The sequence below is a fragment of the Nicotiana tabacum genome, chromosome 15 (assembly GCF_000715075.1).
Source record: "Nicotiana tabacum cultivar K326 chromosome 15, ASM71507v2, whole genome shotgun sequence".
In the NCBI taxonomy this organism is placed as follows: Eukaryota; Viridiplantae; Streptophyta; class Magnoliopsida; order Solanales; family Solanaceae; genus Nicotiana; species Nicotiana tabacum.
The window spans coordinates 99,556,245-99,582,618 of NC_134094.1; the positions used below are offsets into that span (position 1 = coordinate 99,556,245).

The 26,374-nt window shown below is 35.5% G+C and overlaps 3 protein-coding genes across 4 annotated transcripts; 1 reads left to right on the plus strand and 2 right to left on the minus strand.

Annotated features, from left to right (window-relative positions):
• Positions 1-3,224: 3,224 nt before the first annotated feature.
• Positions 3,225-3,695, minus strand: LOC107761973 (ethylene-responsive transcription factor ERF011). The gene has a single exon (XM_016580274.2). It carries the CDS (start codon positions 3,693-3,695, stop codon positions 3,225-3,227), a length of 471 nt encoding a protein of 156 aa, XP_016435760.1.
• A 7,552-nt stretch (positions 3,696-11,247) lies between these two features.
• LOC107761965 (nuatigenin 3-beta-glucosyltransferase-like) lies at positions 11,248-13,138 on the plus strand. Its single transcript, XM_016580262.2, has one exon. It carries the CDS (start codon positions 11,364-11,366, stop codon positions 12,840-12,842), a length of 1,479 nt encoding a protein of 492 aa, XP_016435748.1. The 5' UTR covers positions 11,248-11,363; the 3' UTR covers positions 12,843-13,138.
• A 150-nt stretch (positions 13,139-13,288) lies between these two features.
• On the minus strand, positions 13,289-17,234 carry LOC107761981 (SUMO-conjugating enzyme SCE1). Of its 2 annotated transcripts, XM_075231037.1 has the most exons (6): positions 17,216-17,234; positions 16,930-17,039; positions 16,707-16,790; positions 14,341-14,493; positions 14,133-14,246; positions 13,289-13,548 (listed from the first exon to the last, which is right to left on the minus strand). In XM_075231037.1, exons 2-6 carry the CDS (start codon positions 16,996-16,998, stop codon positions 13,486-13,488), a joined length of 483 nt encoding a protein of 160 aa, XP_075087138.1. In that variant the 5' UTR covers positions 16,999-17,039; positions 17,216-17,234; the 3' UTR covers positions 13,289-13,485. The 2 variants fall into 2 exon arrangements, with proteins under 2 accessions (XP_075087138.1, XP_016435772.1); XM_016580286.2 differs by lacking the exon at positions 17,216-17,234 and having other exon boundaries at positions 16,930-17,130.
• Between the last annotated feature and the right edge of the window lie 9,140 nt (positions 17,235-26,374).

The following is a 26,374-nucleotide window of genomic DNA, read 5'->3' on the forward strand; positions in this document are numbered from 1 at the left end:
CCTTATTCCAATGGGATCGGGCCGTTCGCCTCGACAGAATTTTGTACTTCTTATTCTAATGGGATCGGGCCGTTCGCCTCGCCAGGAGTTATGTACGACACTCTCATGGGAGCGGGCTGTTCGCCTCGGCAGTTTGATAGATGCATCTATGGTTCGTGTCGTTAGACCCTCGGCAGTCCACAGTTTAAATATTTATGTTGGATCGGGCCGTACACCTCGGTATTTCCTATATCATATCCTCATGGAATCGTGCGTAATATTTGGCAAGAAGCTAATGTATTTGTGAGTTTTTTCGATTTGAGTTATGAAAATCTATCTGATGAGATCCACTATATCTATATATATGCTCCGGTTAAGGAGGAAATTTCTAATAAAGAGCTTGAGTTCCTTGTAAAGAGGGAGATTTGTACCATGTGATTTATACGTGTTTATCTCATTTATTACTCTGCCTCGTATTTACTTACCTCTTTACTATACCTGATGTTATTGGACCACTAGTGAGTGTCGATATCGACTCCTCGTCACTACTCCTCCGGGGTTAGGCTAGATACTTATTGGGTACACATTGATTTCGTACCCATACTTCACTTGCTGCACATTTTTGTGCAGATACATATGTGACTAATGGCCTTGTGAGAGCAGAGGCGTGTATACATGCGGGGACTTACGTGAGCTGCATTCCATATTACGACCCGCAGCCGGCAGAGTCTCCTTCAGAGTATTTATATTTCTCCTGTCTAAATTTGTATTCCGGACAGATGCTGTATTTTATTTTACATTCCTAGTTGATGCTCATGTACTTGTGACACCGGGTTTTGGGGTGATTATGAGTTGTTCTGTATTGAAATTGTTAAGAATATTATTATTTACACTGTGAATTTCATCTTTTACTATTTAATCGAAGGAAATATGATTTCAAAAATATTAAAATGAGAACCAAATCAAGTATTTATTTTTGGCTTGCCTGACGGCAGTGTCCAGCGCCATCACGACCTTTAATGAATTTTTAATCGTGACAACAAGATTATTTTTATAAACCGACATTATATTCATGTTTTTATAATAACATAGATAGATTAAGGCTACCTTAAACAGTTTAGAGGTTTTTCAGTACCCAACAGTTTGTATTATAAGGCGTGATCCCTCAAGTTGGTACAATATACGTTACATAAGCAGACAAATTATCAAAAGAACGGATGCTAAGTTATATCATATAATATTGAACTTAATTATAGGATTATCTAATTTGACTAAACTCTTGATAGATTGTGGTCCAAAGTATTCATTATTTAGCTCTCAGAAATAATAATAGAGCTTAGCCGACCACTGTATTATTTAATATTTCTTGTACAAAAAAGAAGAATTAGATGCTGATCTATTAGTTGAATATATATTTCTCCTGCCAACTACATTGCATCATTCCACGTTTATAAAAGCTCAAAGCTAAAAGATTGGAACAACCGACCAAAGCATTAGATAAGTGAAAATTAAGATTATATTTACTATTATTAATTAGTGTAAAATATTTTATACTTGATTGAATATTTCTCCTGCGCCCAATCACGTACATTACTTCCATGCTGATAAAGCTCAAAACTAAAATATGGAAACAGCCGACCAAATTAAATTGCATTAGACAAGTGGAAAGATCCTCAAAGAATTCAGCTGTTATTAGCAACTAAAAACAATCATGTACTGATGAACGTCCAACCATAAAACTTTATAAAAATGTTATTAGAAAGAAAGATTTGAATATAAATCAAAGGCATTTTAAGGATACTGCACTATATACACTCAAAACAGCCAACCTTGTGCTATGTTGAAGACCAAGAAGATCAGTGAAAGGCAAAAGCATGCAACTTATAGGCCAAGCTTCTAAAATCACCTTATATTTTTTAGAAAAAATATTTTCGGTAGAAACAATTTGAATTTAGCTAATTATTTTAAAAATACTTTTGAGAAGTAATTAGTATTTGACAAAACTTTTAAAAAGTGATTTTATGTGTATTTTTCTCAAATGTGTTTTCGAAGAGAAACTACTTTTTTCTGCTTCTAAAAAACTATTTCTGCTTCAACTCAAAACATTTTTTCCCTTCTAAAAGCTTAGGCAAACACCTTACTTTAGGGGGGAAAAAATATTTTGGCAAAAAAAAATACTTTTGGCAAAAAAAAATGCTTTACCAAACATGCTATTAGTCCTTTTGGTAGGAAATTGTAGGAAATATATCTAAAAATTGTATAAAGTTCAAAGGAAAAAAATGTAGAAAGATCCATTTAACTATTAAACATACTAATATATGCTTATACAGAATAATATCCTGTCATCAAATTTTTAATTATAAAACAACCTAACATATCAAGTCAAAAGTCTAATATTTGAAAAATGCTCTGGGGCGACGACATATAGTTTGGACAACCCAAGGAGTAAAATGTGCATGAGATATTCTTGTCATCCCTTGATAGCAACTTTGAATCACTAATTGTAGAAATGTGGGATTTATATCCTTTTAATCAGAGGTCATGACTTTACGTCATGAAATAAAAAAAAATCTACACTTTAGAATTTTATTTCTTTCGATGGATTATTCTAATGTGAATCCAAATTAATTAAGCCAGTACCTTTATTACTGTAATTGTTTTATCTTCAATGATGATGATTGATGATTTCTGAGTGATGAGTTATGAGTTTTTTTTTTAAAATCCCTCGCCTCTTTGATTTCCTTTTATTGGTTTGGTGACTCGAACCCAAGACTCTGGGATTGTAGGTGAAGCGTTGACCATCTGAGCAATCCCGGTTGTCTGATGAGTTATGATTCAATTCCCATCTCTTTCATTTCCACTCTATGGTCTGCCTCATAAGGTAGCCCAAAGTCCTTCCAATCATATACACCAATATTCAATGGAACAGTATAACGTTTGGGAAAAGAAAGAAAACAACCTTAAATATCAAACTTTACAAACTCTCAACAACAGAAATTGAAAAAAGAAGATCTAAGTAATTAGTACTAATATCAAGACTGCGTATAGCTAGTTGGCTTGTAATTTCTTGTGGACACGTACAACTATATTATAGTTAAAGATTATGTTCTTAGAACATGAATCACAAGCAGATGTGGAGCTAGCCTTGTGCTGGTTCGATCGAACATAGTCACTTTTGCTGTATTTGTAATTGGCTATGCTTCCGATCACAAGCATCTATATAGCCATAAGGATATAGAACTGCTTTAATTATCTAGCTCCTCCCAGATTTCTGGACTTGGATATTCATTCAAATCGGGCTTCATTGATAACCACTTGGATTTTGAATTGGAAATGAAATTATTGGACTCTGTAGAATTGGTTGTAGTTTGCATATTAGCATCCACTTTGGCACCAACTTCAGTAGCTTTTTTGCGAATATCAGAAGAAGAGAGGTTATTGTGAAGTTCATGATTTTCATTAACAATGAATTGTGGGAAGTTGAGTTTAGCAGAAGGGCCTCTCAAGTAAAAAACAGCAGTGTCATAGGCACGAGCAGCTGCAACTGGAGAAGAGTAAGAACCTAGCCAAATTCTTGACCTTTTATTTGGTTCTCTTATTTCAGCCACCCACTTTCCCCATTTCCTCTTACGAATTCCTCTATATGGCTTCTCTTGTTGGCTATTTTGCCTTTTGTTTTTCTTCTCTGTTCTTGAACAACATGACCCTCCTTCCATCTTCCAACAAAGAAGAACAAGAAAAAAGAAAAGACGAAAAAAAAATAGAAAACAGAATAGGACTAGCGAGAATTTAAAGAAAGATGAACAAAGCTATGATGTTAATTATATGGAGGTGGTGGGAATGTATAGAGACACCGAAGCAGCTGTGCTTATATACAGCGGTCTCAATTCCTACATACTTTTTTTTTTAATTGTATTAAAATAAAATTAAAATATTGAATCACATTAAAAATACACAAACCATGATTTTGTTGATTAATATTATTTACTCCATCTGTTTCAATTGAGATAAGTTAGTTTGATTTGACACAACATTAAAAAAAATAGACTTTTGAAATTTGTGGTCTTAAAAACTTAAGGGGTAAAGCTTTGTGAGGCCGACATTTATGTGGTTATAAAAGTTTCTCATTAAGGGCAAAAAATAAATAAAATGAAGAGTTTAAAGTTGAATTATTTTCAATTATAGTAATGTCATTTTTTTTGGAATGAACTAATAAGTAAATTGTGTCATATAAATTGAAATACAGAGAGTAAAAAAATATGAACAAATCGAAGTAAAAGAAAAACTAGTTAGCTTCTTAAATATAATAGTACTACTATGATACAGTAATATGGAATAAAAAAAGAATACGCATGTATACACAGTAACAAGGACCACCAATTGAGGAGAATAGGACCAGAGAAAATTTTAAAAAAGATGAATACAACTATAATATTTGTTATTATCCATTGTTTCTTTCGTTCTAGTTTCCTTATTAACTTATTTTACTGTTATCATTGTTTGTTTTTACTGCTTTCTTTATTTGTGTTTTGAATCGAGGATATATCGGAGATAATTTTTTTATTTTTATAAGTAAAATTTGTGCGTATACTATTCTCCCTAAATATCAGTTATGAAATTATACTAAATTTATTATTATTATTATGACGGAAAAATCCTTTCCCTAAACCAAATGTTACGTTCTATATTGTTGTCGCGTGTTCTATGTTTTCGAAACACAACTAAAGTAGAAGTGTGTGGGGAATAAGATCTACCGTGCATTTGTCTAAACTGGTAGTAATGATCAAGATGACGAGGACTAGTTTGTTGCCAAGTGGAGGGGGCATATAAGTGGGACGATTAATTAATAATTAAATCGTAAACATCTTAATTTAATTTGACTTATGGAAATGAAAAACAAATTAGCTGGTCGGTGACTCGGTGGTGCATGAATCAGCTACTTGGGTAATTGACTTGTGGTCCAAATTAAACAAGAGGGGAGATGACTGATTCATCAATCACTTCCTTTGTTTTTGTTTTGAGTTTTAATTTCCACTTTCTTTCTTCTCGTTGTAATTATATTGACATCTCATTTAGGATTATAAAGCCAATTACGCTATTTCTATCGACGTCAGTGGTGACATTCTCGCTAATTCAAATTCGCGTTACATTTAATCAGTTAACGTGAAAAAACTCTCTACAAGTATTCTTTTCATTTTTAAGGCTCGAATTCGAATCATCTGATTAAGGGGAGATGAATCTTATCCTGTTAAAAAGATATAAATTGAGGTGAACTACGCAAGCTAGATACGTGGATTTGGGACAGAGGACTCGTAATACTCCTTTGATTGATATAATCTTTTCTTATTCTAATCACGATAATCTCTCATCCCCTTCTTTCAATTGGCCCTTTCTTTTTTCTTGATTAAATAATTGAGAAAGGAAAATAATTAATCGTTACTCAGTTGCCAGTTCCATATTCATTCAATAACCTTCTGTTAGGCACCAATTTCTTAAATTAGCTAACGGATCTAATCTATTTATTGGACTAATTAAAGTTTGATGAAAAACTGACTTCACAAAAGGTATAACTCTCAACGCTCTGGTAGCTCCACTTAATTCACTCTTCTTTGTTAATGGTTAAGTCAGCATTCAAAAGTGAGTAATAATAAGCCACTGCTTATAAATTCAAACAAGTGCCTAAAATTTGGGGTTTCCAGAGGACCAGGTTGGCAGAGATGTCATAGTTAAGTACTCCTGCCAAGTACTCCCGCCGTTTACTTTTAGTTGTCAAGTATTCTAAAAATAAATTTTTATTTTTACCAGTCACTTTTCGTATATTAAAAGAAAAAAGAATTTATTTTTTCTATTTTACCCTTAGCATTAATTACTCATTCCAAATCATTTTGCCAAATCCATTAATACTATACACCAATTAATATGAGTATCAAGGTAAATTATACATTTCATTTATTATTTATTAAAGGCGTGCAAAATCAATAGTGGACAAGTAAAAGTGAACGGAGGGAATACAATTTTAAGACCTGTAACTAGAGATGTACATATATCGGGTTGGTTTGAATTTTTTAATTACCAAACTAAACCAATGGTGTCGGCTTTTTTAATCTATAAATTAAATCAAACCAACAAAGTCGAATTTTTCAATCTCGATTTTTTTCGAGTTTTTCGAGTTTTTTCGGGGTTTAAGATTTTTTTCCGGTAAAATCTATATAGCACAAAATATGTAACTTATGCTCCAAATATTTCTTTAGTCCTAGTAGGATACAACTATATAATATATTTTTCAAGAAAATAACACAATAATATAAGACGAGTCATGTCATTGCACTAAAATATTCAATAACGAAGATAATAAAATCGTATAAAATAAATATTGCTAATTAATAAGCCATAATAAAAATGACCGTAATCTAAAAGTACTATATAAGTCATGCTAAAATAAGTACATCTAATAAGTACTATTAATTACATGATTAAGCACTAAAAAAATAATCTAAGTTATGCATTTCCATTATAAACCATTGGTAACTAAAAATAGATATCCAATACTATTGTCATTTCTAGTATTGAATTGAATTTATTTTGTTAGCATTTGTATTGATTTGAACTTTATTTGAGTTACTGCATATATGAGCTATAAAACTTATTGGACCATTCAAGAATGTTAAGTCCAAGCTTGAAATAATACATTCAAAGATAAAACTCTGTAGAAGTTTAAGAATATTTATAAACTACATTATACATTAATGTAATGACCCCATCGGTCGTTTCGCTTTCTAGATCCCCGTTTTCCTAAATAAGACTCTAAGTATGTGATTTTACTATTTTATGACTTGCGGGGATGGTTAGCTCGGAATTTGGAAGGGTTCAGGTTGAAATCGGAACACTTGGTTCCCTAAGGTTGGCTAAAAGGGGGCTAAGATTGACTTGAGTTAACGTTTTGAGTAAACGACTTCAGAACCAGGATTTGATGGTTCCAATAGGTTCATACAATGATTTTGGACTTGGGCGTATGTTCGGATCGGTTTTTGGATGACCCGGGAGAGTTTCGGCGCTTAATATAGATAGTTGGCACCTTGAAAGTTTTAAAATTCTTTAAAGTTGGCTTGGAGTAGGTTTTAGTGTTATCGAGGCTCGTTTGGGATTCTGAGCCTCGGAGTAGTTCCGTATGGTGATTTGAGACATGCACGCAAAATTTGGTGTCATTCTGAGTAGTTTAGGTATGATTCGACGCGTTCGGAGCAAGTTGGAAGAACTTTAAGTTCATAAGTTGAATTGATTTGGTTTGGGGTGTGATTCTTAGTTTTGGTGTTGTTTTTCGCGTTTCGAGGGTTCGAGCAAGTTCGTCTCATGTTTACGTACTTGTTGGTATATTTGGGCCAGGCCTCAGGGGCCATAGGTGCCATCCGGGCAATGCACAGATTGAACTTGGACTCAAAAGGGTTGCTGGTGCACCAGATCTAGTGTGCCCGCACCTGCTAGCTTTTGGCCGCAGGTGCGAAATGCGTGCATTTGGCCGCAGAAGCGACCTCTAAACAATTGTCCAATGGTCCGCAGAAGCGAAGAAGTGTGCGCAGAACTGGCCTCGCTTCTGCGATGAAGAGCCGCATGTGCACGAAGACCGCAGATGTGCTTTGCGTCCGCAGAAGCGGTATCCCGTTCGCAGAAGAGGCCAGCACTGGGCCTGAGGAATTCCGCAGAAACTGGCCTAGTTCCGCAGAAGCGGTACCGCAGGTGCAGCCCGGGGACCGCATATGCGATAATTCTGCTGGGCAGAACCTTCATTTAAGTCGGGACTCAACTATTTTAAGTTCATTTATTGCATTCTTTGGACGAGTCTTGGAGCTCTTAGAGAGGGGCTTTCACTAGCGATTTGGAGGTAAGTAAATTCTATCCAATGTGAGTTAAATGCATAGATTTTGGGTAGATTTTAACATGTAAATTTGTGAATTTGTGGGTTTAAATTAAAAATCTAAGTTTTGATAAAAATGGAATTTAACCACGAAAATGGATGGAATGAAGTGAAAATTATATATTTGAGTTCGGGAGGTTATGGGTAATAACTTTCTTCAAAAAATTTTGGAATTCAGGCGCGTGGGACCAGGGGTAAATTTTAGGAATCCTTCAATTGGGGTGGGTAATCACTCTGATAGTTAGAATATGAACTTTTGAACGTGTATTGATTAATTTATATAACATTTGACTAGTTTTGGATTGTTTGGCACCGAGTTGATGCTTTAGAGCAAAATTGTGATCGGAAAGTGAGCCTTGAGATGATGTAAGTCTCTTGTCTAACCTTGTAAGAGGAAATTTGCCCCATAGGTTATTTAAATTAATGTTTGCTTCTAATTGTGGGGAGGCTACGTATGCACGAGGTGACGAGAGTCCATGCGTATACTATTTATACTTATGTCCGGGTAGTTTAGGACCCAAATCATAAATTATTTGTAATACTTTCACCCTGCTTGTTAATTTAAGTACCTAAATTATATTAGAACTTGTTAGAGGAATTGTAAAAGACCGAATTACACTTACTTAAATTTTTAGCTAATTACTTGGCCGTTAATAGAAATTTCATTACATTGTGTGTTAGCCTTGTTATAATGTTTAAGTCAAATGCTTATAAAGTATCCTCTCTTCATGTGGAGCGAGCCGAACGCCTCGGCAATAGATAGATGCATTTATGGATCATGCCGTACGTCCCTCGACAATGTACATGTTATTGTGGATCGGGCCGTACGACCTCGGCATAAATCGTGCTTAATAATACTCGGAGCCTAATCATACTTGATATTATTTTGTGGCTTATGGGGTTACACTTATTAATGACGAGAATTTATTTGAAAATTATTAATTTGTGAAAGAATTATTTGCCCATGTTTGTTAATGTGTTAATATTGTCATTTACATAACTCCTGTTTATTTATAATTTCTGTATTCATATTGTTAGCCCATAGTAAGTGTCGAAGTCAACCCCTCGTCATTACTTCTTCGAGGTTAGATTAGATACTTACTGGGTACATGTTGTTTATGTACTCACGCTACACTTCTGCACTAATCGTGCAGGATATGAGGCAGGTGCATCTGGCGGTCCTATCGGCGCGCATCCCAAATATCCGGAGGCCTAATGGTGAGCTGCTTTCTGAGTCGTTCCGCAACACCTAGAGTCTCTCATTTACATTTATTTCTGACTATTTTCATTTCAGACAATAGCTAGAGTTTTGTATAATTTATTAGTGGTCATACACTTGTGACACCAGGTCTTGGGGCACACACTAGCAGACATAGGTTTTGGATTATTTTATTGTTATGATTGCACTCAGCTACTTTCGTGTATTTATTTACAAATTTGTTGTTTCTTAACCTTTTAATTAATAGAATTTAATTACTTGAAAGCTCATTAAAAGAGAAATAACAAGGATCAAGTCATTATTGACTTGCCTAGCGGTAACGTTGGGTGTCATCATGGCCCATAGTAAAAATTGGATCGTGACATTACAATAAATATTTAGAGAAACTTTCATAAGTATCACATTTTTAAATAATATATACAGATTCCTAGCACCATTAAGCATATATCAAATGAGGCCGCGTATTATTTACATTAGTAGAAACCTAAAAGAAGTTGGTAACCCTTTAATGTCCGAGAATGTTGCAATTTCATCCCAGAAATATCTCCATAAAATTTGGACTTCAATTTTATCTCCTTAAATTTCTTGCCATCATCTTCTAAACACATTCATTGCTCACACATCATTCTCCTCCCGCCCATAAATCACGTTTAATTTTTCTTATATTTTTTTTCCAAATCAGCCTCTTAATAAATTGTATAGTATATATTAAGTGTATTGTACATATATATATATCCGTCTATTATATATTCATATATACACCCATATCTTCCATTTTCACACCCAAACTCGACACTCAAGTATTATACCTAGCCAAGTAACTGTTAATCAAATTGCAGATAAAGTACATAATATTTTTTATACCTAAAAATACATGGTATATTTTGTTTATTTAATTGTGTTTAGGTATAAAAAATGTGTACTTTGTCTTAAAAATACATGACTTTATTTAGGTATAAAAGTATTATGTATTTTGTCTTAAAATACGTGGTATATTCTATTTTTTTAACTGTTCCTAGTATAATAATGGTATGCTAATATTTTATATTTATTTTTGATGTAATGTATTTGGTATAATATTGGTATAATCGTATTCGCAAGCAAAATACTTTGAATAATATTGTTATAGTAATGGAATGTTGATTGATTTAGATAGTGTATGGGAGAATAATGAAGAATGGACTTTCCCTGAGAACACCTATTCGAAGCAAAAATTCAAAGAAAATGACAAGTTTAGATTAACGATGAGAGAGAATGTTGTGATAAATTAATGTGTTTCAATAGTTTCTTAAATTGTGGTTAGTGTTTACATTTAAAAAATTAAATGCCACATAAAGAATTCTTAAAAATGCTATAATTGTAAATGAATGTGCTCTTTTTAAAATAAAGCAAAAGTAATGTTATTTATATAAATATTTTTTAAAAAGAGACTAACAATGTTAAAATCTCAAATATAATATTTATATGTATAAAATATTTTTAAAAATTGTATAAATATAATGTCGAGCTGGTTTGGTTCCGGTTTGACTTTTTTTAGTTAAAACTAACCCAAACCAATTATAGTCGGATTTTTTTTTCTAATACCAAACCAAATCAAACTAAATCACATCGGAATTTTTTCCGCTTTGACTCGAATTATCGGTTTGATACGGTTTATCAGTTTTCTTTGTACACCTTCACGTATAACATATATGGAAAAGAGGTTAGCCACATGCAACGTTAGTGCTACTGCCAATGAAACAAGGATGTTTTTTGTCGGCTATGTTGTTCAAATCATCTAATAAGATTGCCTTATTTGTGTTGGATCCTCCAATAATACAAAATGTTTGGAGGATCCGATATGCCAACAAGACAGTACTTCGGTCGGCAGAATCCACCTATTGCTGCTGCTGCCGATTATTGCAGTCCTGTGACCTAGTACAATAGGCCAAATGGAGTTTTAGTATTCTTTTTAAAGGTTAGTAAGCGAGTAAATAATACTCCTATGTGATTGAAGGGTCCATATAGGTCAAAACCGTCTAAAAATTGGCACTTTTGAGTTAAAGCAGTTAAACTGTTGGACTCTATCTCAACAGTTAAAGCAGGCCAAAGTCTTCTTGTTACGACATATTCTCCAGTCAAACAATCAACAACAGACAGCGGTGACTTCAATGAAACTAAATCAACATTTTTAAAACCCAATAAACTATATAAGTTTACGTATACCATTCCTCCATCTTCAAAGCCCTCTAAACCAGTGACTACTAGTCAGCCATGGCGCAAGAAAATGGTGAACTCCATGTAGTTTTCATTCCATACTTGACACCAAGTCATATGATCCCTTTAGTTGATACAGCTAGACTTTTTGCTAGCCATGGTGTCAAAGTTAGTATTATCACCACCCCCTACAACGCCCTCCTTTTCGAGTCCTCTATCGATTATGTCATCGATTTAGGCCACAAAATCTTTGTCCACAAACTCAAGTTCCCATCAGCTGAAGTAGGCATACCCGAAGGGATTGAGAACTTCAGTGCAGCCACTACCACAGAAATGGCTACGGGTGTATTTATGGGTATTGCTTTGCTGCAAAAACCCATGGAAGATCTTATCTTTGAGCTTCGTCCTCATTGCATTGTTTCAGACCTGTTCTTTCCATGGACTGTGGATGTAGCTGAGCAACTGAAGATACCTAGACTAATGTTTTATCCGACAAATGTTATGTTCCATTGTGTGGAACATTGTTTGAAGTTGTATACCCCTCATGAGAAGGTAAGTTCAGATTTGGAAAGTTTCTTGGTTCCGGGTTTACCAGATAAGATCGATATGAAAAGATCTCAACTACCAGATGATGTGAAAACCAAACCTGAAGGCCCATACTGGGATTTGATGAAGAGAATTAAAGAATCAGAACCTCGGAGCTATGCCATGATTCATGACACTATCTATGATCTAGAGCCTAGTTATGCTGAGCTTTATCAGAAAATCAAAGGTAAGAAACCATGGCTTATTGGTCCTTTGTTTCATTTTTCAAAGAGAGAAGAGGCAATTAGCAAATCAAGAAACACTGCAGTTCAAAAGCGACACAGCAGCCTAAGTTGGCTTGATTCTCAAAAACAAAACTCAGTTGTGTACATTTGTTTTGGAAGTATGGGGAGGTTTTCTGATGCTCAGCTCACTGAAATTGCCCTGGCTCTTGAGGCCTCAGATTCGTCGTTTCTTTGGGTGGTGAGAAAGGGAGACAACACCCAAGAAAATGAGCAAGAAAGCTGGCTGCCAATTGGCTTTGAACAAAAGATGCTTACAAACAACAAAGGTTTGATAGTCAGAGGTTGGGTTCCACAGCTGAAGATTTTGAACCATCCAGCAACTGGAGCGTTCATGACTCACTGTGGCTGGAATTCCACTTTGGAATCTCTCACAGCCGGAGTGCCAATGCTTACATGGCCCTTGTTTGCGGAGCAGTTTTACAATGAGAAGCTGGTGGAGCTTCTTGGATGTGGGGTTGGGGTTGGGGCAGAGGTGTGGCACTTTACCTTTGACATAAAGGATACAATTGTCAACAAGGAAAAGATAGAGGAGAGCATGAAAATGTTAATGAGCACCTCCATGGAAAGTGAAAAGATCAGAAGTAGAGCAAAAAACATTGAAGCAATGGTTAAGAGGGCTGTAGAAGAAGGCGGCTCATCTTATAATCATCTAACAGCAGTAATACATGAGCTCAAGTGTCATGCTTTTGGCACATTGGGAAAGTAATCCAAAGTTCAATGTTCTGACCTCTCCTAAATTTTTCCAAAATATGCATCAAGGATGCTGACCTCGCTTGTATCACAAGACAGAATACAAGGAAAACGAAATAGCATGTTATGTTTCAAGCAATATTTTATAGATGACAAAATCTCAAGTGTTACGCAATACTTCCCCATGTCACGAATATAGCTATTAACAAAAGTGAGTTGCATTTAAATAGGGGATATAGTTGCAGTTCGCTCTAAGCCTTTAACCTTTCAAGATCACTATTGTTTTCCATTTTTGAGACAGCAGGGTACGTGATAAAACTGGAAAGAAAACTCAGCTACCTGAGAGAGAAGTTTATCATCTTTTGGCCGTTGGTCCTATATAAACAAATAGCGACCAGTAGATTGCTTTTTGCTTACACACAATCAGCAACTGACAGTTAGTCAGAACAGAAAAACAGAGCCTTTGTCGAAGGAATTGCAAGTAAAACCAGAAACTATAGACCAACCATGCTGTCAAAATTACAGATTGCATGCATGTTGCATACTGACTATATTCATTGTTGAATCATAAAGAAGAAAAACACCATTTTAGCCACATGGCCACTATGTCCATAAGGACTAGCAATGTCACATAATTATATAGTTCAAAACAACTAATGTCAGATAAGAGCTGGATACTGCTTGGCTTGCTGCCTCACTCGTCTCTTATACTCAGCAGTATCCTGCAAAAGCAAGGTCACATATTGTAATGGCAAGCTAAATAGGGATTTATATGGTTCACTCCAATATCGCATTTACAATGCACCATATTCTCTGAATGGAAACTGACAGTTAATTTTCTTCTTCATAATTTCAATAAAATTTGGAAGCAATTAATTGCAGGGGCGGATGTAGCATATACTCTGCGGGTTCAACTGAACCCATAACTTTCGACACGGAGTAAAAATTTATATGTAAAAAATCATTAAAATTAGAAAAATAGTAGAGATGAACCCATAACTTTAAAAATATAATAGGTTCAATGCTAAAAATTTTAAAAGTTGAACCCATAGAATTTAAATCCTGGATCCGCTTCTGATTAATTGTCATTTGGAATCCCTTCTACAATCCAACAGTATCTCAAACATTTTTTTTATGGATTTCAAACACTCTAAAAATTAATTTTTATCTAGGCATCTATGTACATAATTCGGAATTGAAAGCTATTATGGTAAAAGGTAGGTTTCAATAATCAAAATGTCGACTTAATTTAATTTTTTTCTTAATAAAAGGTCAATGAAATACACGTCAAGCTTGAGTAGACTACCTGCATGTACAGCTGATAACCATCAGTCTGTGCTGGATCATTAGGATTTGGCTGGTCAAGCAAATCTTGGATACCCACCAAAATTTGTTTAACTGTAATGGCAGGCCTCCACCCCTGAAGAAGGTTATAGCCAACACAAGAATCAAATGGAAGCTGTTATACCAAACAAGACTGACAAAGTAACACAACAGCAATGACAAGAACTTACACTGTCCTCATTGAGAATAGACAGGCATACTGTTCCTGATGGATAGATATTAGGATGAAAGAAACCTTGAGGGAACTTGCACTTGGGTGGTTTGCTAGGGTAGTCTTCACTGAAGTGCATTGTTATTGGATAGAAGCCGCCCTCCCAGTCAGTCTGTGCCAGTTACAACATTGCATGTCATTATTGCTCAGGCTTGTAAATTGTGTTCGGCGGTAAACCTAAATGGCCTAACTATGACTAAAACCACAAACTACCCAACTATGACTAAAACCATAAACTTCCCAATTTTTTTAATAAGATAAACTTCCCAAAAGCTTCTAGGACTAGCATCTTCCTGAAACTCAAGAGAGAGAGAGAGTCGCATATGCCATGCACAAAAGATTGTCGCATGATTGTTAACTGCAAGTCACTAACAGAACTAAGACCAAGCATTTTCTCTTTGTGGTCAAGGAAAGAAAATACAAATGGCGGCGCTAACTAAAAGCAAGCATTTCAACACAACATGCTCTCACTTTTATGCAATTAATATATACTAAAGCTATTAGTACAAACCTTATTGGTACTGGGAAAATGGTCTTCTGCATTCTTGCAAAGTTCATGTTCTTCTTACGTTTTATGCTATAATCCAGGGAAAATGCACAGACTTACCTTACCAGGCTGTGTGAATAACTATCTCACTTTGTTTAGCACAATGTAAAAACTTCTTCGCTGCCCTCTCAATACCAAAATGCAAATGCTATTCCAAGGACTTAAGTGGCTCCCAAAAAGTAATTGTAAATTTATTTCAGGTCTACAGTTGGCAACGCCATTCATACAATCACTAACTACAACCTTTATGAATAATTCAGTAAGATGAATTTTATGACCGCCATCAAAGGCTCTTATAGACTTTAGATAATCCAAGAGTGACCTATTTGTTGCCTAATTTGTAGATGCACCATTAGACTACATAATGTTTCAGTTAAGGGATCAAGATTTTCTTCATTTCAAACATCATGAAGTCTAATTTCTCACTCATTCATACTCCCAAAGAGTCCGTTCAGGTTCATATTGTTATTTTTTAATGAGTGGCACTTTATAATTCACCCCCCTAAGGTTATTTGTTTTCCAATGCAATATTTATTTCCTTTTTTTTTTTCATAGAAAATCTAACATCTTCAACCATGGGAAAAAGGATATTTTCCTGGATTATGGATTAGGATACATAAAAGGCATTTGCAAGTTGCTCCAAGTAGTTGTTATGATCAAGCTGAAACCTTATATTTTTAAAATCTTATAAAAGGAACTGTAATTTTATTGATCATCAATAGATTGGAGTTTTATTTTTTCTTTCCAGAGAGAATACTTTCCACTTGTGGACGAAATTAAGCTTAATCCAAAATCATGAAAAGAAAGTGTATGCTACAACTATTTTCATCCAACCAAACGCAACGTAGATCTCTCAAATCTACTTCCTAGTTCCCACCCCCATTACCAAATTCTCTTCACTTCTATTTAATTCTTTGCTTTAATGGTCTATTCAGTGAAGTAAATCAAAAGAAAACTAAGTCACAACCAATATAATTGAACACTTCCCATAATGGCTGTGAAAAATATCCAAACTGATGTACTGATTAAACTCCGCAATCTTTTCTTCATATTAATGTGGAATCAATTAACATCCTCATAACGTACAAAAAAGGATTAATTATAGTGCAAAACCACTAATTTTTAGATACAAAAGCAAGCGAGCAACGAAAAAAAAGGCTTCTGTAGAAACTAGACAGATTCCAGTCTAAACAATCCCAATCATGGAAGAGGAGAGGATGATCTTTGGCACAATGGTAGTGCTGTTGATGACTTGTAGATCACATGTTTGATGCAAGGTGTGGAAACCTATTTCTTAAATGCAAGAGAAAGGCTAGGCACAACAAACACTCCGTCTCCACCCGAAGAAAACTTATCCACCACCCAGTGTTTGGACGAAACCAATCACGATTAACTAATATGTATACCACATCTCAATTCTCAATGTATCACGAGAAGCGGAGCCAAAATTTTCACTAAAGGGAGTCAAAATTTAAAAAAATAAATACACAGAAGAAGCCAAGGGATTCAATATATACATAGCAAATAGTTTTTACCTATCTAAACAGTGTGTATGTGGCTCCGCCAATGTGTATCACTTAATCGTGATAAATTAATGTGTTTCATGCAAACACCGGGAGTTTTATGGACAAGGAATGGGGATTTTACAAGAAACAAATTTTAAAAAAAAATCATCAGAATATTCTAGCTTTCCATTTTTAATACTACTAAAACATCTCCAGAAAAATTACAAAAAAAAGAGGAGAAAATTCGCGAAGAAAGAAAGAAAATTTACTAACCCCGGTTTTACCAGGGATAGAACAATGCCACACCATCAAATTGACAGACCCATCTGGACCTGTTTCCGGCTTAGCCACAAAACCCTAAAAAAGAAAAGAAGAGACTCATCAAATTAACAGAACCTTAGAACCCATTACTGTTTATCAATAAACCTACAAAAATTAGTAATTAAAAAAAAATTGAAAGGAAGAGAGTATAAATAAAGAGTAGAAAAGGACGTACATGTGGGTGATTCTTACGCCATGCTTTGCGTTCCTCAGCAAGACGACCACGCGCGATTCCGCCTGACATGTTTGTTTGCCCCCTTTTCCCCTCTCTCTCTCTCTATATATCTGTAGAAATGTTAGAATGATGAAATCAAGAACTGCGCAGGAGAAAAAGGGAAAATGAAAGGGTTTTTCTACTCTGTGTAAATTCAAAGTGATTTACATAACGTAATGTAATCCGAGTTGGATTTAATAAATGAATTGCTTATTCCACTACTTCAAATAGTAGGTATCAACTTGACCTTATTGGGTACTAGTGCATTTCGCCGATTTATTTTTTGCCTTCAAATTTTTTAATTAGAATAGAAAGTACTTTCACTTTCTATAAATGTGTTTGCAACTTTGCATATAGATAGATCTTTATGTATTTTAATGTGAAACTATCACTTTCTTGAAATTCAATAAAGTTATTTTTGAGCACATTTTTAAAAAGTACTCTTTAAATATTTGTACATTCAAATTTTTTTAGATAGTTATTAGTATTTTTTAAATAAAGCATGAAGTAGTAAAAGAGAAAGGATAAATAAAGTAATTAAAACCTACCATATATGAAACAAAGTAAATGAAATACTCTTCTGAAATTAGGCTCTGATTCGGCGGAATATTTCCTTTCCTTTCTTTTTCTTATAATTTTTCTATTTCTCTTTCCTTTTCCATTTGTTTTGTTTTCATTTTCCTTTTCCTCCCCTAATCTCCTCCTAATTTTATGCAAAATTCCCAAAAATCAGTTTGTGCTTCAACGGAAAAAGAAAAAAGAAAAAAAAAGAAGAAAGGAGAGATAGCAAGACAAAATTTACATTCACACTAGGGTCAATTAATTTTATGGCTCTTTACAAACTTGTTTTTAGTTTTATGATCCTACCTTTTTTATTATACATGTGAGATTTGCTTTTACACGTAAGAAATATGTCTTTTATACATAAGAGATCTAAAAAGATTATTTTCTTAATTTTAAAATTATAAAGGGACATGATGTATGATGGTAGGCTATAATCTCATGTTTTAGTCGATTATTACATTCCAATTTACTGCACTTTAGTTGAGTTTGAGCTTTAATCGCTAGTGTTTTGCACTAATTGTGTGTTTTATGCCTTGTAGGGGTGACTTCGAGCTATGTAAATATTACGGAATGAATTCAAGTGATTTGGAGCTTTGAAGTCTGAGTAAAGGCCCAAGGAATTAAGTCGGGATCGTGTTCGGGGATCAACGGACGATAGTTAAGAACGAACGAAGAATCAAACAAGCATATTGCGAAATGTCTAGTAAAATGTATATAACTTTTCGCTTGGAACTCCGTTTGGGCTCCGCAGTATATTTTTGGAAAGCTAATTCAAATGGCTACAACTTTCTTGTTTTACATTTTTTTGAATTCTCAACAGAACAGGGTGAACAGTGCGCGAAAAATACACAGCCGCGCACTGACCGCGCATATGGGGTAGAACAGTATGAAAAGTGCGCGGGCACACTTCCAGGTTCGCGGTCACGCACGTCTAACTCCGTAAAAGTGTCCTTTTTCACGTAGGAGAAGGTGTATTTGTTTGGGCCCGACCCTACTTGGTATATATATAGAAAAACGGTATTTTGAGGACTTTTGACATAATTTAGACCTAAGTAAGCTAATGAGGAGTGGGAGAAGCAAGAGCACAAGGATTTCACCATTCATCCTCACTCAAGACAAGGGTTTGGATATTTTATGTTTTTCTTTGACTTAAACTTAATTGTGATAAATTTCTCCATATCCATGGAGTAATTCTTCCTTAGGGATTGATGGATTTGGTATTTTGAGAATTATTTCTGGATATTAACTCTAGTTTTATGTATTGAAACATTTTGGGTATTTTTATTATTGCATATATATTCACTTGTTTATGTAATCAAAAGAGACATAATTTGTGATGTGTTGCATTATCTTATTGGTTGAATTTATTGATTCTTTAATAATCGAAAGAGGCTAGTTGAATTAATGTTTAGACCTAGTTAGGAGGATAATCGAAAGAGGTTCTCCTAGGGATCATTCCACTACGAATTTTTGCATATATTCACCAAGCTTAACTTAGTTCATATTGTAAGGTTGAGACTTAATCGAGAGAGGAGTTTCTACTGAATGTTTGAACATAATAGAGTAAATTTGAGAGACTCACTTGAACCATAGAAGTGAAGTAACTAGAGTTAATTCCCAAACAAGTATCTTACACCTATCCAATCAACCCATATTTTCTCCCTTTGATATCTTCTTGCTTACTCTTGTTGCGATTGTCATTAGCCAATAGTTTAGACTTTTAGTAAATTTTAGTTTTAAATCACACAACTCTAAATTGTTGATAATCTTGGATAGTAATTAAAACTAGAAGCTACGAAAATACTGTTTAAATCCAATCCATGTGGATACGATATTTTCTATGCTATATTCGACTAGCGAGCATAATTTTGTGTTGTGTTTTTAGCTCGTCAAATTTTGGCGTCGTTGCCGAAAATTGGCAATCAATAGCGTTTGGAATAGTTTGTAGTGCTAATTCAGGAATTAGTTTTAAATTTTTAACTTTTATTTTTATTTTTAGTTTTGTTTTGTTAACTTCTCTTCAAGATTTTTTTTTTTGAAGAAATCTTGAAGAGCATATTCTTGTTATTGAACTCTAAATGTTGTGAAGATAGAGTGCAACCAGCCTAAGAAAATGGTCGAAGAGTTAGCAATTGAATATTATCAGCGGTCTGCTATGTGTTTTAAATGCGATGAAAATCATCTATGAGTTGACTGTCAAGCAGGTATGTATTCCTCCTATGTTTCGTATTTTAAACAGTCTCACTCTGTTTCTAGTCTGTACAGGTATGATGATTTATATGGGGCACAATCTTGACTTTGGTTGGGATGAATACCCTTATTATAACTGGAATGGAAGCGAAGTGAGACGACCACTTCAAGGGGAGAATGGTAGTTTGGAAGAGCTTGTGTATAAGTTCATAAATAAGCCGGTAGAGAGATTTACACAAGATGATGAAGCCATGAACAACCTAATAATGCAAAAAAGTCAAATAATAAGTACACTTTCAGAAACCTCATTTGCGTTGTGATGGTGAATATATGGAGGAGATACCCTGTGAGAATGGGCCTACCCAAAAGGATGAGCATCCACAGAGAGAGCTTTTCACTATTCAAGATGAATCAGATTCAATTGAGATGATCGAGAATAAGGTTGTGGTAGAGTGTGAAGTAAAGGAAGAAGAGTTCAAACCCTCATCCGCCGTTCCACATTTGCAACATTTGGCAGAAGAGAATGAGAAACAAATGGTCTTGGCCATACTTGAAGAATATTCACGTGACCTTTCTTCTTTGTTTTCTTATTCTAACCTTGATCATGTGGATTTTATTTTTGGAGATTTACAGGAATATGTATGGATTGATCCTGTGAAAGAATGCAGAAACAAGTTAAGGATGATCATGAGCGAGCAATTCACCGCTCAAGATGAGGACAAGAAAGATAGAAAAGAGAGGGTCTTGCAAGTATCCTTAGAAGAATTTGGCTTAATGATCTCCATAAAGAATCCCAAGGAGCGAAAATGAGGAATGAACTCAGAATTAAGGGTGAAGTTCATAAGTTCTCGGAAGAAAAGAAAATTCAGGGAAGTTTTCTTTACCTTATGCTTTTTAATTGTGTGTCATGGGGACATGACACAATTTAAAGTGTGGGGTAGGGAGATATTTGTATGTTGTATGTATATGTATTTTAGTTTTGTAAATTTTAGTAGTTAGAGATAGAAAAAATTGAAAAAATCATTAAAATTTTCGATTTTTCTCGACGATGGATGTCATTCGACGGGTTTCTTGAGGGAATTAAGTTAAAAGAAAAAGACAAAAAGTTTTTCTTTTGTAGTTAGTGTATTAATTCTCCCTTGGTTTTTCTTTGTGTCGCGGTTCTTTTTCAAGGGTTTTGTTTGAACCGGGTGTAGTTAGTTTTTATTTATTAGAAGTAGAAAACCTTGTGCTATGGTTTGAAATGAAACCAATATCTCTTGACTTTGTTATGCCTTGAGAATAGTAAGTGCGTTAGTTGTGACGCTTAGGCTCAGTTTTTGACTCTTGTGTAAGTACCTTAAATTGTATGATCTTAACGTTGCTTAACTGCTTTGACTAGAGTGTCTTGATAGTCTGATATTGAGTGAGTTATGTGCCATATGTGTGTGAGATTTTTGTGTTATTATGTGCATTGCATGTGATGTCTAGTATTTGCCTTGTGTGTTTACAAATTGAAATAGTAGTTTTGTTCAGTCTAGGAAGTGATATAGGCATTTCTTTGTTGAGCCAGTGATATACTTTTACCACCTAATTTTTATGTATCTTAGTTAACCTCTTTGAGCCTGTAATCCTTTTTTTTGACAACCACATTACAAGCCTTACACAATTGTTTGAATTGACAATCTATTTGAACCATTTACCTCTCGTGAGCACTTGAAATTGTATGAACTTTGTAAAAGTTAAAGTGTGAGGTGGTTGGCTTGGCTTTTGAGTGGAACTAATAAAATATGGAGAAAGGTGTATTTTTTTTTGAAAAAAATAAGAGCCACTTCAATTGAAAAAGAAAAAAATAAAAATTTATGTAGTTGTATGATTGTGAAAAATGATCTTTGATAAGTGGTAACTCTTGATGTATTTGTGCTTAAAAAAGTTGGGAGTTAATATATATTGATGTGAAGGTGGAATATTGATCTAATATAAGTGTGGGATTTTGAATGTTAAAGTGTATGTATTAAAGTGCTTAGGAAGGTGTCACGACCCAATTTTTCCTCCGTTTGGGTATCGTGATGGCACCTAGTCTTAGGGACTAGGTAAGCCTAACAATAATTAAAACAACAATATTATTTAAGTAGAATCTCTTAAAAATTTTCAAAACCGGTAGTACAAGTCATAAGCTCTACAGAGTGTTTGCTAGAAAACTCTTAAATACAACTGTCCATAAATAAGAATAAACAATGCGAAATGAAAAGTTGAAGGTGACTCCGAAACCTGTGAACGCAGCGGCAGGTTTACCTTGAGTCTCTGCAGCAACAGTCCATACAGCTAGCTAACGAACAATTACCTCGATCTGCACAAAATAAATATACAGAAGAATAGCATAAGCAACAGAAGTATGATGTCTACATAAAGACTATGCAATATGGCTCACAGTACAGTAATGGCAATAAGGAAGGAAACAACAAGTATCAAAGGAATATCATGAAAATGAGACATAAAGGCGAATGGAACACAACCTAAGTCCGGAATCACAAATATAGCAAGGATAAATAATAACTCAGTAACTACAACCGCTCTTATATCAGGTTTCAGTCAGCAACTCCACAAGGTACCGAACCTCGGACAAATCACAACTTACGGGTCTCAATACCTGAACTCTAACACTTGGAATCATGTGCCCTCATAACATCTCATAACCGCACTGACGACTCACGTGCCAATAAAGTCATTCTCACATAGAAGGAAAGTAAACAAGGGTGAGCATCTATGCTCAAAAATATCAAGAGAACCTCTTATCCGATAGAGTGCTTAACTATGTGTATGCTTGTGCAAGTGTACTACCATAGTCCATATCAGCAATTAAGCATAAGGAAAAAGAACGGATATCACGTAGAATATTTTCTCACAGCTTTCACAAGATAAATCTCACACAGGTACGTATACCACTATACAAATATCAACAACAAGAATGCCCCCAGGTCACAAATCATCACAAATCAATCCCTGACACAGCCTACCTTGTCTCGCCACGTGTGCAATAGTAACATATATGCCCGCCTTGTCTCGCCACACATGCATAACAATATTTTTCACCTTGTCTCGCCACATGCGCAACACACACACACACACACACACACACACACACACACACACACACACACACACACACACACACATATCAATGGTAACAATAGCACGGTAGAAACCTCATGCAACCCCATAATAACAACCGCATGGTAAAAACCTCGTGCATCACCACAATAAGTACAATAACAACAATGACAATAATACAAAGTACGACAAGTAAATCAACTCAAGAACTTTAATTCACAAAAAAATGGTAGAACCAATTCACAAGGAATAACCACAGTAAAGAATGTTAGGCATAAAGAGAACAGCTCAACAAAGGGAAAAATAATGTGTAGCAACGATCCCACATTATACACTTCAACAACAGGGAAGCTAATACGAATAAAAAAAAAGCCAAATAAAACAAGTCGAATAAGATATAGGGTATCTAAACTTCTTTTAATGTTGAGGAAATTACGAAGGATATTCAACAATTTAATTAAGGATAAGCAGCGGAAAAATAGTCATAACCTCAATTAAGACTGAACAATTATAGGATAAAATAATATAAATTCCAAATAAAGATAAGCAGTTATGAAAAGATAGCATGGCTATAAAAGAGATAGCAGTTTCAGTTAAGGCACATATGAATCAAGTAACAATAATAATGGATCATGAAATAATTGATTCTAATTAAGCAGGTAGATGTGAATCTAGTAATTAAGATATATAATCATAACAAGAACAACTACATATTCAATGAATACAAGGACCTAAGAACCCTAAAAGGTCAACTTCCCACAAATAAGCCCGTGCATGCACTCATCACCTCGTGTACACGGACTACAATCAACATAGAAGACTCAAATCCTAAGGGGAAGTCTCCCCCACAAGGTTAAGCAAGATATTTACCTCGAACCAAGCTCAAACAATCGGTCACAATACCTTTTTCACAAATATCCGGCTCCGAATGACCCAAATTTAGCCAAACACAATTGCATAACATGAATACAACAATAATAGACTCATCTAATCAATGAAATCAATATTTTAACAAAAATTCCGAAATTCGCCCTAAAAAGTAAGCACGGGCCCACTTCTCGAAATCGGGTAAAAAATCACAAAATATGAATACCCATTCACTCACGAGTCCAACCATATAAGAATTACTCAAATCCGACCACAAATCCCCCTTCAGAACTAAAAATCTTTATTGAAGTTCTTCCAATTTTTCCCCATTTCAACCCCAAAAATCCGAAATTAAATGGAGAAACAACAATAGATTAATGCAATAAAACCAAATTCGAGTAAGAAATCGTTACCCACAAGATTCCTCTGAAAATCCCTTAAAGAATCGCCTTTTCCCGAGCTAAAAATCAAAAATGGAGTGAAAAATGAACTAACCCTCGATTCCAACCCCTTTCTGCCCAGCGATTATCGCACCTGCGGTCATTTCTCGCACATGCGCCTACCGCACCTGCGGTATAACCAGTCGCACCTGCGGAAGCCACTAACCCCCACAGCCTCCACACCTGCGAGCCTTCTGCGCATCCGCGGGCATCGCAGATGCGGAACTTTCTCGCACCTGCGCCCAAGGTCCGCAGGTGCGATTACACCAGAACTCCCCAAAACCAAGGAAATCATCCGCAACTCGTCCGAAAAATACCTGGGGCCCTCGGGACCCGGTCCAAACATACCAACAAGTTCTATACCCTAACACAGACCCGCTCGATGTCTCAAATCACATCAAACAACATTGAAACTACTAATCGCACCATGAATCGAACTTATAAATTTTCAAATCTTTCAAACTTCTAAAACTCGTGCCGAAACCTATCAAATCAACTCGGAATGACGTCAAATTTTGCAGGCAAGTCCCAAATAACATAACGGAGCGGTTCCAACTCTCAGAATCGCATTCTGACCCCGATATCAAAAAGCCCACTTCCGGTCCAAATCTCCAAAAATTCACCTTTCGCCATTTCAAGCCTAAATCAGCTGCAGACCTCGAATTTACAGTCCGGACACGCTCCTAGGTCCAAAATCACCCAACGGAGCTAATGGGATCAACAGAACTCTATTCCTAAGTCGTCTTCATATAGTTCTGACTACGGTCAAAATTCTAAGACTTAAGCTTCCGTTTTAGGGACTAAGTGTCCCAAATCACTCTAAAACATCTGGTAACCGAATTCAACTATGCACGCAAGTCAATACACATAATATGAAGCTGCTCAGGGCCTTATGCCGCCGTACGGGACCTAAATTCTCAAAACGACCGGCCGGGTCGTTACATCCTTCCCCTCTTAAACAAACGTTCATCCTCGAACGTGCTAAAAATCACCTCGAAGTCTTGAAATCACTGAAAGTACATACCCAACATACACCCGTGGGGGACCCTACGTCACCCCAATCCACATAATCCTGACGACACTATCCCAACTGTAATTTATCCTTAGAGTCAAAATTCTCACCTTCCATTTATCTTCAAAAGACCCGATTCTAAATCCATAACCGGTATCAGTCTCAACCAGCTGTAACAACTCATGCCTACATCCACAAAGTACGACCACACAACAAGACACACCACATATAAGCCCATAATAACATTTCTGATCACATTAACTGCCCGAAATCAAAACCAACACCGACAATTAGACCCATATCCGTTAGCAACCCGCTTCAAACCTCCACAACGCTGACAATGCTGCAAGAAACACGAAGACCTCATAACTATACACCCGAATCAACAAGTCACAACTAACACCACCGGGCACACACCCCGCAAGCCAAAACTCAAGAAGAACATAACGACATTGACTAAATACGTAAAGAGAAACACATAAGATAAATATCAAACAAGCCCGACAGGCACAACTTTCTAACAACACCTACTACGAATCAATTCAAAAAGAAAAATCAAAGTACATAAACAAATCATAAGGGTCTCATCCTGGTATCACCCTCCACCGCGGCACGTAACCCGGCTCAAACATATCAAATCACATGGAGTCGCGAGGGTCTCGCCCTCAACTCTGAATCACAAGTCGAATACACAACATACCAATGAAAATCTTCTACTAACTCAATTCTGCCAATAAAATCTCAACACTTGTTAAACTCTCACCTCGGTAGAGTATCAAATCACAAATTATAACCAATGTACTTAGGAATCACATCAAACCTACCATAATGGACAACATGAATTCACTTATAGTCTCGTAACTTTCAATAATGAATAGAAACAAATGATAGACACGGCTATCACTCATAGAATCTACCCAACGGGGTAAATATCTAAACATAATACTAAGTCATAAACTCACCTGGTGGGACAACAAGTAGGGAAACTCACCCCTATAAGCAGGACCGAATCAAAATACAAACGGTTCCCCTCTATAACAAATCAAAAGCATACATGTATGACATCATCTGGAGCAGTGGCCTCAAGCCTAATATATGAAACACATCAACGGGTCGGGCCTTCCCCTCTTGGGAGCCCTCTACTCGCCTGAATACTCCGATGTGACACACATATCCGGAGTCTAGGACAATCTCTCACCATGTGGCTAGTATTACCACACTCGAAGCAACCTCTCTGCTGACA